The sequence below is a fragment of the Sceloporus undulatus genome, chromosome 1 (assembly GCF_019175285.1).
Source record: "Sceloporus undulatus isolate JIND9_A2432 ecotype Alabama chromosome 1, SceUnd_v1.1, whole genome shotgun sequence".
Taxonomy (NCBI): Eukaryota; Metazoa; Chordata; class Lepidosauria; order Squamata; family Phrynosomatidae; genus Sceloporus; species Sceloporus undulatus.
Genome location: NC_056522.1, coordinates 86,822,071 through 86,837,921, shown reverse-complemented (window position 1 = coordinate 86,837,921; position 15,851 = coordinate 86,822,071). Strand labels below are relative to the sequence as shown.

Genomic DNA, 15,851 nt, shown 5'->3' with positions numbered 1-15,851 from the left:
GCCTGAGTCAAGCTTGAGCCCTTTTGCTGGTCTTGAACTCGTTTTGAGTAAGTGGCTGCGGTACAGGCATTTAACCACTGCGCCACGAGGGCTAGCCTGAAGAAAGAGAGCCCTCCCTCCATGATAACTGTCATCCTTTGGCCTGCGAGGGAGTGAACAGGCAAGCCCAGCTCTACCAAGGCTAGCCTGAAGAAGAAGAGCCCTCCCTCCAGTCCATCTGCCTTGGTCCAGGCCTCAGATGGAGAGAATAACCACTGGACCTAATCCCTTTCCCACCACCATTCCCTTCTACTTTTGTGTCGTGTCTTTTAGATTGTAAGCCTGAGGGCAGGGAACCACCTAATTAAAATAATAATTGTAAGCTGCTCTGATAGCCATTAGGGTTGAAGGGCGGAGTATAAATACCATAATAAATAAATAAATAAATCTCTTAAACACTCCCTCTATCATTCACTCACAATCACATGCAAGGATATAAATATTTTAATAAATAAATAGTAATTAAAATAAGGGTTAGGCAGAAGTGGATCTTCATTGCCAAGTTCTTGGAGAATTCAGGGTGGTGATCCTTAGCTGTTAGAGCCAGGTCCTGCCAAATTGTATCTTCTGAATAGACACAGAACAACAAAAATTACTTCTGTAAGTAACCACTGAGGCACCAAAAGCCCATACAGTTTATTTTTGCTTGGGAAGAGCTGTAGTTAGATGGGAAAAACCCAATGATTTGCCTTACAGAGGTCCCAGGTTCAATACCTGGCTTCTCCAGGTAGACTTGGGCAAGACCCCAGTTGAATCTCTGGAGAGTTTCTGCCAGTCAGTGTACACAATAGTGAGTTCACGCCACCAAATATTTTCTTGCCAGTTGGACCTTTTTCTCTTGGTTGGCAGTGTACCTACACATCTGCTTGAATGGAATGCTGCTATTTCTCCCTTTTTTGTATTAGTTTAGCAAAGGCAGAACACAAACTCACATGCTCTCAGAACTGGTACTTACTGTATTTTAGCTTCAGTTGTGTTCAAAGCAGAAAATTGCCTCTTTTTGAAGGAGCTCTACAATGCATTCCCATAGCTATAATGTGCTATCCCTTGTCATACTCATGCTTTGATCTCCTCTAGACAAGGACCAGCTACAGTGTGAGCTGCAGAGCTCAAATAAAGCAAATGGGGCATCCTGGGTACATGTCTAAACACATTTCTCCCAGGGTAGATTTGACCTTCTGCTCTTTAAAATTTAGCAGATTCAAAAGCACAGCTGAACTTGATGCTTGCCTATCATACAGCGTTCCCAGAGCCTGAAAAACCTCCAGCCAGTATAGGAGTCATGGCCCAAAAAAGTAACTTCCCCTCATTCTGGCGCCTCCATAAATGTATTCAAAATAAAACAAGAAACAACAGTCTGAACTAAAGATGTTTTCTTAAGAGGTTTATTTCATTTCTTAATGCAAAGTGTCTGACAAAGTTTTACTCCTATTATCTTAAACATGAAGTAGCAAGCTATGTTGCCAGCACTGGGCTGGCACACAGTAGCCAGTAAATCGAGTTCAATATCTACCTCATCATTGTAATGTGTCTTTGTTGTTCACTCCATTAACATCACTCATGATGGATGCTTCTGGTATTCATATGCTATCAGGCTAATTCTCTAGGAATTCCATGGCAATTCATCATTTATACTGTGTGTTTATTATGTTGCCAAAAAATCTTAATCATGTGCATTTATAAGAAGGGAGTATTCTGCTGCACAAGACTGCCTCGGAAGTGTTGGACAACTGCTGTCCCCAAATGCTGACTTTTATTAGGTTTTGTTTTTTCCACCTCTTAGAATATTATCTGAATATTTCTTGTGTTAAGCCTTGCATTCCTGTGGTCACGCTGTGAAACAGCATGTGGAGATGATACCATTTTTAATTTTTCTCCCTGTTACTGCAGTTTAACTTAATTGGTTAAAGTGTCTTTTGTAAGAATTCCTTGGCAACAGATTTTTAGGACACTAGTATAACTGTTGGCTAAGGACTATAAATATTTATTTGGACATGAAAAGCTACATTATGTTACTGCCTTTATTTTATTTGCCAAACATTATTGGCACTTTTCTATCACAAAGTACCTTAGAGATTAAGTCCTGAATCTTTTTGTAGTCCTGACTAAAGCAGACCCATTGGATTACTGTAATTTATCTACATTTGTTGACCCACCATTTAACAGTTGATTGAATGGGTCTAGTTTAGTTGGAATTAACCATTAGGTGTCCAACAAGTTTAAAACAAAACAACAGTTTAAAACCAAAGTAAAGTATTGACATAAGATATCTTTTAAAATTGCATTAAATATTTTAAATATTATTATACACTAAGATTTAAAGGTAAATACAATGAGCCTTTGATATCTCCTGGTTGTTGGTTCCAAAACCCTCTGCCAATACCAAAATCCATGGATGCTCAAGTCACATTATATACAATGGAATAATATATAGAAGCCTCTTATATAAAATGGCAAAATCAAGCTTTGCTTTTTGGAATTATTTAGAAAAATATATTTTCAAGCCATGGATAGTTTAATCTATGGATTCAGAATCCATGGATATGGAGGGCTGACTACGTATAATTTTTTCCATTAATAGTTACTGTGTATGCAAGTCACTCTGTCTCAACCACAGAAGAAGGCAAAGGCAAACCTAATCTGAACAGATCTTGCCAAGAAAATCTCATGATAGGGTCGCCACAACAACAAAGATTCTGTATTTGTAGAGCATATTGGTTCCTTGCTCAGTTTTTGAGTCGGTATTTCATCAGCATGTATCATTACTGGCAATTGTTTGTTGTTTTGTTTTTATATTTATAGATATTACATATTTCAATCAAGTATTGTATTTTAGACATTTTTTAAACTTTTATCATGGTGCTTGGTAAAACTCAGAAAAATAGGGAGGAAATCCATTGATTTGAAAGGATGAGATTTTAGCTTGAAATTATATATACGCTTACATGTCAGTAACTCCTAGGAAACACAGTATAGTTTAATCTTGAAGAAACATGAGTATGATTGAATTGTGTAGCTCATTAAACCTCTTCTCTGTTCTCAGCCGGATTTAAGAACTTAACCTGGGTGGATTGTACCAATTTATTCATGATTAAAAATTGTTCAACAAAAAACATTAGCTGGGAGATGTATATGCTAGAAAAGAAAAATTACTCAGATGATTTCTGTTTAGCTTAGCATAGTTTGTTATTTGGATTTGTGTTAAATATAAGTGAAGAAGGCATAAGTTGGGCAACCAAGCATCAAAGTATGTTTTTTTAGATTTAATCTGCCAGGCTAGGGAAATTACAAGGTTCTTTTCCTAATCATTTTGTTGAACCCTTCAGGTAAAAATGATTGGGGTTTGGCTGACATACTGGCTAATTCAGTTTTAGGTGCTAAATAGACCAGCATTTAACATCTGCACCCCAAACACCCCAATGCAGGTGTCATGCCATGTGCCCGACACACAGTAGGGGGCATCACAGTGCTCCTTTGGTGCGGTGATTGTCCAAAAAGCTGCTGCCATGGCAGCAAGGATGCTTTTTTGCCAGTGCCAAAGGAGCAAAATTTTGCCATTCTTTTTAACACTGGATAGGGCCATGGCATGCGGTTGCCACGGCTCTGATCTGATGAGGAAATAGGCAGCAGGACGCTGCTCCAAAGAGCAGTCTGTAGAGCCTGTTAGTTACTGGCTCACCTTGCAGTTCTTCATTTCCTCAAAATGTGCAGTTTGTGTTAGTTTTTAATTGCTGGGATCAAAGTTTTAGGCCTAGTGAAGAGCAGAATGCCCTAGTGTTGATTGGCTTACCCCCAACTAAGTTTGTGAGGAAATAGCAAAACTTGAAAGACTATATTCATATCTGTAGGAGGGGTGGTTATGGGCATCGTACTTCTCCAAAGTAACCTTTTCAGCTTTGGAGTGTAAAGGTAGTTCCCATGGGACATATTAAGGAAAAGCTGACCATGTGAAATGAGAATGAGAAGCCTTGTTTTTCCATACTTGCTTCCAACAGCTATTCTCCAAAGGCTTTTTAAATAGACTTAGGGCCAAAAAAGACTAGCAAAAAATTACAGCTTTGGGGTGGTGTGGGAGCATGGCGCCACCCCACTGACCACAGAGCGGGTAGATTCACGGCATTTCTGTGGTGTGGCATTTACACACGTCGTTCAGCAGAAATGCTGAAAACCTGCCACCACTGCAGAAAGGGTGCTTTTTAGCCACCCCAAAAAGGAGTGGCATTTTCCCACTTCTTTTTGGACCAGAAACATGCTTGATTGGGGCCATGGCATGTGGTTGCCACGCCCTCAATCCAGCACTGAACGGTACAGTGTAGGGATGCCCCTTTATGGCTGTCTGTTTTGACCCAAAGTGAGCTTCATTTGGTGGAATTTATTTTAGAACAAATATTCTAATTAAATTTGCATATACCTGAATTACTTGGATGGGAATTGTTGCTAAATGTACCAGAAGGCAATTTAAAACCAAGGTGTTAAACTAATCCAGAAACTGAAGAAGGATCAAACTACATTAAATTGCTCTATATAGAATTGACTGTTATTTGTATTAGACTAGCTTCCTTGGTTCACAAACTAATCCAGAAACTGAAGAAGGATCAAACTACTGTACATTAAATTGCTCTATATAGAATTGACTGTTATTTGTATTAGGAGACTAGCTTCCTTGGTTCACAATGCATTGTAAATGTATCCATCTCTCTTTGACTTTTCCACATTTTACTGTGTTGCAAACAAGTTAAAATAGGTTTTAAATATTGTTACCATTTGGTTTTCACAAAATACTCGACACAGTGAAAGTGCAAAATATTTTTACGATGGCACAGAAGTTAAGCCAGCAAAAACAAACCAGTACTTGTTGGTTGTAAGTATTTTCTCTTTCACACAGACTCTCTCTCTCTCTCTCTCTCTCTCTCTCTCACACACACACACACACACACACACACACACACACACACAGTTTTGGTAGAAACATCTTTGACAGCAATTGTGGCTGAGTCTTTTGGGATGTGTTTCCGTCATCTTTGCACATCTAAATCCTGCATTTTTACCCATTGCCCTTGGCAAAATTGCTTTTTTTACCTTTTGATGAGAACCATAGGTGAACTCCCAGTTTCAAATCTTGCCACAAATTCTCATTTGGATTTATGCATTTTGCAACACCGTAAGATGTTTAAGTTCTTATTTTTAAACCACTCCAGTGTTACTTTGGCTGGGTTTTTAGGGTCAATGTGTGGCTGGAGGATGACATCTGTCCCTGTTCTAGGTGCCTTACAGATTAAATTTCATTTAGAATTACCCTACACTTGGATCCATCCATATTGCTCTCAATTGATTTTCTGGGACCAGCAGGTGAAAAGTATCCTTACAAGATAATGCTGTCACAGATGGTATTCTCAGGTCAATGAGTACTATTGGTTTTGCAAATTGTGGCAAGGCCAAAGAGTTCAGTCACCAAATAACCTTTTCCCACATAGCTTTTTGCAAACTCCAAAATGGTTTAATATGAGCTTGTTTCAGCAATGGTTTTCTTCTCCCAACTCTTCCATATAGCCCAGTTTTGTAGAGTATCCAAGTAGTAGTTTTCCCCTGGATAGCTTTGCCTATCTCCCAGCTGTGAAAGTCTCCAGCTGGTCTTGTTTGCTTTTCTGTCCGATTCCTTCCTTACCTAGTGACTGAGTTTTGGCAGACAGCTTTTCTAGGCAAAATTTTGATTAAACCATATTTTTTCCATTTTGTAAGAATGGTTTTAATGGGGCTCTGAGGGATGTTCAGAGCCCCATGTTGGACTTAACGACAACAGCAACAGCAGCAGCCAGTGGTCTCACTAGGTTTGGTGTCACCTGGTATGGTAACTCATGGTGTCAACCCACTCCATTGATCTCCTCCCATACAAAACCATATACAGTGCTACCTCGGGTTACGAAATTAATTCGTTCCGCCGCGGCGTTCGTAACCCGATACATTTCGCAACCCGAAAAGGCTTTTCCGAAGCGCAGCTAGCGGCTGGAAAGCCGCTAGCCGCGCTTCGCATTTGAATTTCGCGCCGATATTTTTTTCGTAACCCGAAAAAAATATCGTAACCCGGAACAGTTTTTTCCAATCTAAGTTTTTCGTATCCCGGAAATTTCGTAACGCGATCAATTCGTATCCCGGGGTACCACTGTAGAATCCTTTGTTTTGTTTTTTATACTAATGTTACTCATAAATTGTAATTCCCACACCTCACTGAATGTAATGGTAATAGCTGTGACATAAGCAACTAGCAAAATTAAAATTATACCTTTACATTACAATATCACACACACAGCCTAAATGTATTTACATGTAGTTTCATGTGGTTAAAATGAAATTTGGAAAGATGTGATTTTAAACATGAAATATTAAAATTATTTTTTATTTTTTTTAAAAAAAATTAAAAATTAAATTTACAGTCGGCCCTCGCCTTATGCAGGGATCTGTTCTGGACCCCACCGCGTAAGGCGAATTCTGCCTATGCCTGAGCCCCATTGGAAACAATGGGGCTTGGCGCGGCGGTGTGGCAGCGCACGGGGCACCACGGGCACACACACCCATTCATATGGTTTCAGAATGGCATACCTTCCAATAATTCACAGATGAAAACTGGGACACATGTGGCCAAGCAACAACAGAATGTGGTCAAGATGGCAAAAGTTGTTAATGAGGAACAACATACAAGCCAAGATAGGCTGCAGAAGTTGGCTTTTCCCAGAGACTATTGGGAAGGGCAAGATTTTGCCTTCTTCCCCTTCCCTCTTGCTGAGTTAACTGAATGCAGATTACTTTAACACTTTGAACTCAGTTTTCAGTACTGAAGTAAGATGAGGACAAAAGGGCAAAGAGCAAGTGGAGAGAGAAACCGGGAAATTTAAAAACAGCTGAAAAAGTGGAAGGACAAAAAATTAATTGAGACTATCCTGCCAAACTGGATAGTTAGGGCATGCAGCAGAGAAACAAATATAGTTTTTGTGTTGAAACCTATATGAAAAAATCTCTTGCTGCCCAGTGAAACAGTTCATCTTTGCATTCCATTAGGACTTCATTGATATTTTTCTGGTTTCAAATCTTGTTTCCCCATAGTACTTCACAGCAGTATATTTTGTACATTGTTAAGGTGGGAGATCATTATTGAAAAAGTAATAATTTCTTCCAGTACAAATCCCATTGTCAAATGCTTTAAAGTATATTTTTAATATATACCTGGGGTACAGTATTGATAGAGTTGTACAGCACTAATATACCTTCAAGTCTTGTGTGGATTAATGTGGAATTTGTATTTTCAGCTTTTTTGATTTTCATAGTAAGTTTTCAAAACAGAAGTGTATGCTGGCATCTTTATCCATTAACTTCCAACTTCCTGTCTACTAGTATTCTGAAAGAAAATTGAGAGGTTTTTCATGAATAGATTATACAGTTGGCCCTCCTTATCCACGGATTCTGTGTCCACAGATTCAACCATCCATGGCTTGGAGTGTGGAGCAAACCTTGATTTTACCATTTTGTACAAGGGATAGCATTTTACAGTGCCACTGTAGTTAAGGGAAATTGAGCATCTACATCTTTTGCACTCCCTGGGAGGGGGGTCCTGGAACCAAATTCCAGCAGATACCAATGGTTCATTGTATTTTAATCAAAATACTTAGAATTTTGATTGATTTAAGAGCTTGCATGTAAGATGTGGAACCCTTGATTAATTCAAATCTCAGCATGGTTGCTTGTGATATCTCCTGAATGCTAAAGTAACATTCTTGTTTTAAAAATTAGATGTTGAAAACCATGTGTTTAAAATGCTGTATCTCTGCAGTCATTGTAATTCTTCAGGGACTGTAGACATTTTGATACCCATTTTCTGTTTCTAGTTACAGTCTTTCTTTTAAGTTCACTGAAAATGATTTAATTACACTCTGTTGCTTTTCTTTCTTTGCTCTAGGATGGGTCATTGGGCAATATTGATGACTTGGCTCAGCAGTATGCAGATTATTATAATACATGCCTTACTGATGTATGTGAGCGGATGGAAGAGCTTCGAAAGCGGAGGGTTTCCCAAGACCTTGATGTGGTAAGTGGATAAAGAGGAGGGTCCATCTGAATGCTAATACGTATGTTAAGGGTTCAAGGATATTCATTGTTGTGTTTGGAATAGCATACTGTAGAGCAGCCTTGCATTTCATTTTTCTGCAGTTATCATTATATTCTTATTAAATAAACTATTGGAAGAGATGGGGGAGGGTGAATATGCCCTTGTTATTGTGGTTTCACCCATGTTGAAAGTCTAAAGGAAAAGGTACAGTATTTTCTGGTGTATAAGACTACTTTTTAACCCAGGAAAATCTTCTCAAAAGTCAGGGGTCGTCTTATAGGGCAGGTGCTGAAACTTCTGAGCCAGACTGGAGAATCTGCGGTCGCCGCGTATGGTAGGGGGAGCTCAAAAACAGATGCAGTCACATCCCCTCCGTATGTAGCAACCGTATGAAAGCAGCAAGGGCAGCGCTGTACAAGTATGGTAGAAGAAAATCTTGGAGACAGGGAGGGCTGGGCAGGCAGGGAGAGCTGTCCAATCTAAGCAGGCTTTGTATACAACAAGTTTTCCTTCTAAGTAGAACACTGTCTCACCTTCAGAAAGAGTGCATGTCTCCGATACTGACATATCATCATCATCATCACTACCACTCTCATTGTTAAAGCAGATCTTTTAGCATTGAAAGCACTGAAAATACACACTGCATTTTGGAAAATCACACTGTCTCACCTTCAAAAAGAGTATTCTTCTTCCTCCTGCTCCTTCCTTCCTCCTTCTTCCTCCTCCTCTTCCTCCTCCTTCCTTCCTCCCTCCTCCTCTTCTTCCTTCCTTCCTTCCTTCCTTCCTTCCTTCCTTCCTCCCTCCCTCCTCCTCCCCTTCCTTCCTTCCTTCCTTCCTCCCTCCTCCTCCTCTTCCTTCCTTCCTGCTCCTCCTCTTCCTTCCTCCCTCCTCCTCCTCTTCCTTCCTTCCTTCCTTCCTTCCTTCCTCCTCTTCATTCCTGCCTTCCTCCCTCCCTCCCCCTCTTCCTCCTCCTCTTCTTTGGCCAAGGCCATCCCAGAGGCCGGGGGAAGGTGCGTGCCACCGGCCCCAGCTCTTTCCCCCGCCCCTCTGGGAGAGCAGAGGCCGGCCGGGGGAAGGAGCGCGCCGCTGGTGGCAATCGGCGGTAGGGCTGGCCTGGGGCCGCTCCTACGGTGCCCATGGGCTGGATCCGGCCTGCGGGCCATAGGTTGCCGACCCCTGCTCTAGACCCTGGATTATAAAAGAAAAATTGATATATTTATTAACAAAGTTGGAAGCTTAATTAAGAAGCAATTCAATTAAAGTTCAGTAGCATTATTCAAATGTGCGTGTGTGTGTGCGTGCGTGCGTGCTTGCGGAGGGGGGAGTTTAGTGCTGAGACATTGCTTAACAAAGTCACAATGTTTGTTAATGTGATTTTTTAAAGTGCCTCATGGGGTATACACAGCATGACTTAACTCTTCCAAAGTGAATGTCTTGATTATTTTGTTTGGCTGGGGAGAGTACACCATTGTTGTGAACCATGACAGCCCTTTAATTGTTCTTTGAGTCACTGCTTTATTTGTTATTGTTGGCTTGCAAGGATTTACTTTCTGAAAATGACATAATAATTTGACACAAAATAGTTAAGGCTGGCCAAGAGCACATGACACAGTTGCCAATGCTGTGTGATCCACGCTGGTGTTAAGTATTTTCTCATCCTGGGCAAACAAAATTCTTTATTGCCTCCCACACAGAAGGGAGAATAGAGTCAAGCCGTTTGGAAAATACACTACTCAGCTCTTCATCACAGATGGAGAAAGTTAAAGCTTGACAGAACTGAGAGAAACAGAGAGAAAACACTGATGATCAAGGTGGTGAAAGGAATAGAAGGATTTGTAAAGTTGAAGGCTTTCATGGTCAGCATGCATAGTTTTTTGTGGGATTTTTGGGCTATGTGACCATGTTCGATAAGAGTTTATTCCTGACGTTTTGCCAGCATCTGTGGCTGGCATCTTGATGATGCTGGCGAAACATCAGAAATAAACTGTTATAAAATATGGCCACATAGCCTGAAAAATCCACAAAAAACGATAGAAGGATTAGTTCTGTTTATACATTTTCACACAGAAGATCCTGGCGTTAGGCAGAGATGCAAGTAAAGCTCAGCTCACTGTGGTGGTTATGTATTTCTAGAATGTGCTACCAATAAGAGACAAACTCGAGTAGGTTCTCAAAGTCTCCTCCAGCTTGATTTAAAATCTTGACCTAAAGAAGAATGCCTTTTCTAATCATCATACCCCTCTTATGCTCCAATGGCAGCCCTTGCACTATGAAGGGAGAAATCTCTCTTCCCAGTATTCTGGTATGCTGCCAGTGAGAAATGCAGTTTTCCCAAGTGAAGAAATTACATCTCCCATGGAGCACTGAGGCTTTCAACCTGGGGTATTCTCATTCAGTATATTCAGGGACCAGAAAAAGGAAAAGGCCAGGACTCTGTTTGCACACTGCTGCTGCTCCTACCATCAATAAGTCAAAGACAGTGGAAGTAAAAGGTATGGTCCTTAAAATGACTGGATTTCAACTACCAGAAGTCCCACCAAACACCAGAGTTTAGAAATGTTATCTGTTAGATTACAGTTCTCAGAATTACCTTTCCATGATGAGTGAGGGATTCTGGGAGTTCGTCCATAGAATCATAGAATTGGAAGAGACTGCAAAGGCCATCCAGTCCAACCCCCTGCCATGCAGGAACTCTCAATCAGAGGAGTTTATCACATGGGAGGAATTTCTCTTAATTTCGAATGAAAAGAAAGTGGGGCCAGAACGCATTCGTGTGAATTCGCTAGTTCAGTGAATTTACGTGAATGCGAATTGCATTCGAACTGACTTCCCATTGCCCAAAAGTAGCATGCCATTGCCCGAAATTGCTTGTGATAGTCTATCACGCAATAACGTGAAACCCCATGATTGTGTTCAGACTGACTTCCCATTGCCCAAATTTGTGTGTGGTAGTCTATCACACAATAACGTTAAACCCTATGATTGCGTTCGGATTGCCATTGGATAATACTTCCAATTGACCTTGTCTGATAAACTCCAAAGCATCCCTGACATTTCCATCCTGTGGCCAGCATGGTCAGTGAGAAGAGACTGTGGGAGATGAGAACCAGAAGATCAGGATATTTTCCATGTCCCTGGAAGCAGGAGGATATTTTGAAGAGGGAGGTTGGACTTATTTTTCAGAAGGCAGACTAACTGAAAATATGTGGTGTTACTTGATGTCAGTTGGTGCATTTCCAAGTCAGTGGGCTGAGCTGGCCCACCTCTGAGGTGTGCAGTTGCTTCACACAGAATTCCATTTAGTTTAGAGAATATGATTTCAATGTTTAATTATTTGCTTTTGGCATGGGCAGCGGCTCTCTTGGGGCAAGTTTTTACATGGAGAGGTGCTGCCCAAGCCAAAATTATAAGGCTCATGATTTGGCAGGTGCTTCTTATGCACAAATTTAGACTATTCCCCCAAGAAACTTTCATGTTGTTTCAAAGGCCTCAGAGAAGCATACTGCCACTGAGCAGAGGGCCTTTTCCTGTTCAAAACTGGTGTCAAAATGTTCATGCATTACTTTTGGCTTGTTTGGTGTTCCCTCTTTCTTGAGTGTGCCTGGTAAGTTTGGAATTTGCTGGGCATCTATTGCTGTAATTGTAGAAAACCATGGAGACAGTATACAATCCTTGCTCATTTATGGGTTTTGTCTTTTTCTCCAGTTGCATGTGATTATCAACATGGGTTTTTCCAAGTATCATTTACTTGACCATCTCAGTAGGCTTTTGAAAGTGTTTACTTCATTAGCAAAATCCAGTTCTATCCTTTCTTTTAAAGGCAGGATCAGGATTGGAAAGGGATGAACACTTTGATATATGCTAGAGAGTGAAAAAGGCAAGTGAGGCTAAACATGAAGCTAGCTAGGCATGTCCACGTCTGATTGGTGTTTGTATGTATATTGTATTTTCACTCTTTCATCAAAGAACTTTCAAAACAGTATACATGGGATCCCCACTTTATTATCACAATAACTAACTGCTTAATGCTCACAATATACAAAAGAGCTATACAAAAGAGATAATAAGATGAATGACACATAGGAAGAATAATTATACAAAGATGAATCCCAAATTTTGGAATGTGGAGTGAAACGTGCACTCAGAAGTAACTGAGACGAATAAACCGCTATGTACAGAAGACATACCAATAGATCTGCTAGAATCTACAGAGACAAGAGGCTGCATCCACACCACATAAATAATCTAGTTTGACACGACTTTAACTGCTATGATTCAGTGCTATGAAATTCTGGGAACTGAAGTTTGTTGTGTTTCTTGAGAAATTAGACCTTTCCTAATATATATGATACCTTTGGTTAATTAAATGTTTCCACAAGAGGAGGCAATCCAAGTCAGCTGTGGATTTGTGCTCAGTTTTTATTTACTCCATGGTATCTGTTTTCTATCATCCATGAGGAATGTTCAAAGTAGTTCTGGAACTGGTATTGTAATTTAGCTGCTTTACTGGTTTGTTTGTTTTTTAAAATATTTTATTGTTTACAAAAGGTAAAACACAATTACATCACACCATTCTACTTTTAAAACAAGAGCTAAAATGCAGATTTACAGAGCTGAGGTTTCCCAGAACTTTGTCCACTATTGATCCATGGACAGATGACCAGTTTTCCAGTTTCTGGCAATGATTAATCTAGCTATAGCAACTGAAAAGGATATAATTTCATTATGATGGAGAAATTTATTGTCAAATTGAAATATTGACAAGAGAAGCAATTCCAGGGTGGGTTGAACCTTTTGATAGTGATGTCTGACATCAATTGAACAATCTGTGTCCAGAATTGTTGGACAATTGGGCACTCCAACCACATGTGTAGGTATGTACCTCTTGCCCCACAACCCCTCCAGCACAAAGAAGATGTCTTCCTTGTCATTCATGGTAGCTGGACAGGGGTCAGGTACCATCTGTATACCACTTTCAATGTGTTTTCCCGTAGGACAGATGACTTAGACTTATAAAGGAGGACATGACCATATATGATGCCATTCTGCATCTGAAATAACCGACTGTATATCCAACTCCCACCCTGTTTTATAAAAAGTACCCCTCCCATAGGGGTTTTCAACCATCCAGTTATACAATGCAGCTGAAACTCCCTTCACTGGTGGACCTGGGACTGTACACATTTGTTCAAGTATGGTCAGTGATCTAGGAGTAATTTGTTGGAACACAAATGAGGTAATTTGTTGAATTTGGAGCCAAGAGGGTCTAAGTGGCAACAACACATTTAAAATACTTTCTGTATTTTTAGGTCTAGAATTCTGAAATAAGTCGTGTATGGTATAAATGCCCTTATCTTCCCATTCTTTAAACTGTGTGAATTGATCTGGGCTAAAAAAGGAAGGGTGTAGTAAGAATGGTCTAATTGGGGAAGGGCTGGGAGCCATCAGATAGGACCATTTCCTCCAAACTGAAAGTGATGTCTGAAAAAAGGGGTTTTCTATGTTTAGAGTTCTGGCTGAGATGTTAGGAAAAAAAGGGCTAACCGATTGAGGTATTACTATGCTGATATCTAGTTCTACCCAAAGTGTAGAGGTAGATCTCTTAATGAGCTGGATAGCTTGGATTAACTGAAATGCTGCAAAATAGTGTTCCAGGTTGGGTATAGCAAGACCTCCATGCTTAGATTTCATATATCGACAATTTTTAGGAAATTGAATTCGTTTACTTGCAAATATAAAGTTGTAGCGCTTTATAAATAAAGGTTAATAATAATAATAATATTTGTTTTCTCCATGAAATAAAATATGAACTGGGAGGGGACAGAGGAATCGTTTGGAACAAAAACAAAAACTTGGGTAGAAGGTTTATTTTTAATAAAGCTATCCTACCCAACAGTGAGAGTTTGTGTGTTTTCCAGAGTTTCAATTTAGATTTCATCCAATCTGTGAGTGGTTTATAATTCCATGGGAGCAGCTGGAGTGGATCTTTTGTAATTAATATACCTAAGTAAGTGAAACCCGATGGACAAAGATGGAGGCTAGTCAAACGTTGCCATTTCAGTTGCTTATCTAAGGGGGTATTAAGACAAAGTAGTTTGGATTTTTCTAAGTTGACTCTGAAGCCTGCTTTTACATCAAAGCAGTGGAGAACATGTTCTAGTGCAGGAAATGAGGTGTCCATGTCTTGAAGAAATACAAGAACATCATCTGCATAAAGGTTTAACTTATGCTCCCGCATGCCATGCAGCCAACCATGAATTTTAGGATTATTCCTAATAGAGTCAGCAAGAGGCTCTACTTCTAAGGCAAATAACCCTGGTGACAGGGAACACCTTTGTTTGGTGCCTCTGCAGAGATCTATCATTGGAGATTCTTGCCTGTTTATATAAATTGTTGCTATTGACCCTATATAAAGGTTTCTGAACAGAGCTGTGAACTGTGAACCAAAATTCATACCTTCCAGAACCCCCAAAAGATAAGGACTTTCTAATCTATTAAATGCCTTGAGGGCATCTAAAGATAACAATGAGAGTTGAGAATGTGAGTGATTAGCATCATATATGATGTTCAGCGTCCTCCTAATTACATCAGCTAATCTTCGGCCCGGCATAAAACCAACTTGACTATCATGAATAGTATCATATATGATGTTCAGCGTCCTCCTAATTACATCAGCTAATCTTCGGCCCGGCATAAAACCAACCTGACTATCATGAATATAGTCGGTTATAAAGGTGTCAATCCTGTGAACTAGAATAGATGAAAGAAGCTTGACGTCTTGATTAATAAGTGAGATGGGCCTGAAATCCTTTACCATGGGATTATCTGCAGATGTTTTAGGAAGTGGAATGATTCTTGAGAGTTTCCAGCTAGGTGGTGGTAAAGAGGTAAAAAGTAAATCATTGAATAGTTTTACAAGGTGAGGGCACAGGTCCTCAGTAAGAATTTTATAGAACTCCCCCGTGAGCCCATCCGGACCTGGTGATTTGCCCATTTTTAAATTTGCAATTGCGGATTTCACCTCTTGTTTTGTTGTTTTTTAAAACAGCTTATTCAGAATTCTGAGCTAATAATAATAATAATAATAATAATAATAATAATAATAATAATAAATTTATTTATATACCGCCTTTCCAAAAAGATCAAAGCGGTTTACAAATTTACAATTACAAAATTACAAACACATACAATGCATAAAAGATTTACACAAGCAAATGAATAAAATACCTAAACAGTACATAATGTATATAAACTAAAATTCCATCCCCCATCCCTTATCTAAAATACAATCATCATTAAACACTAAGACTTTAAAAAATTAAAAAAAAAACCCAGAGGCTTCCTTACAGTCTCTTCTGCCTGAAAAGTTCTTAAAGCAGAGCAGAAGGGTGGGGCCGGTGGATGATGGGTGCTGGTCTCTGGAGCCTTCAGGCCTCAGCTTCCCTTGCCTCCTTACAGTCTCTTCTGCCTGCAAAGTTCTTAAAGCAGAGCAGAAGGGTGGGGCTGGTGGATGATGGGTGCTGGTCTCTAGAGCCTTCAGGCCTCAGCTTCCCTTGCTTCCTTACAGTCTCTTCTGCCTGCAAAGTTCTTAAAGCAGAGCAGAAGGGTGGGGTCGGTGGATGATGGTCTCTGGAGCCTTCAGGCCTCAGCTTCCCTTGCCTCCTTACAGTCTCTTCTGCCTGCAAAGTTCTTAAAGCAGAGCAGAAGGGTGGGG

The 15,851-nt window shown here is 40.0% G+C and overlaps 1 protein-coding gene across 3 annotated transcripts in view; it reads left to right on the top strand.

Moving 5' to 3' along the window:
• Positions 1 to 15,851, top strand: part of LOC121921925 (SAM and SH3 domain-containing protein 1-like) — an 802,782-nt gene that overhangs the window by 637,477 nt on the left and 149,454 nt on the right. For all 3 annotated transcript variants that reach the window (XM_042450669.1, XM_042450687.1, XM_042450677.1), the window contains exon 2: positions 7,988 to 8,116. In XM_042450669.1, coding sequence (XP_042306603.1) covers positions 7,988 to 8,116 — 129 coding nt within the window. The remainder of the gene's footprint in view (positions 1 to 7,987; positions 8,117 to 15,851) is intronic.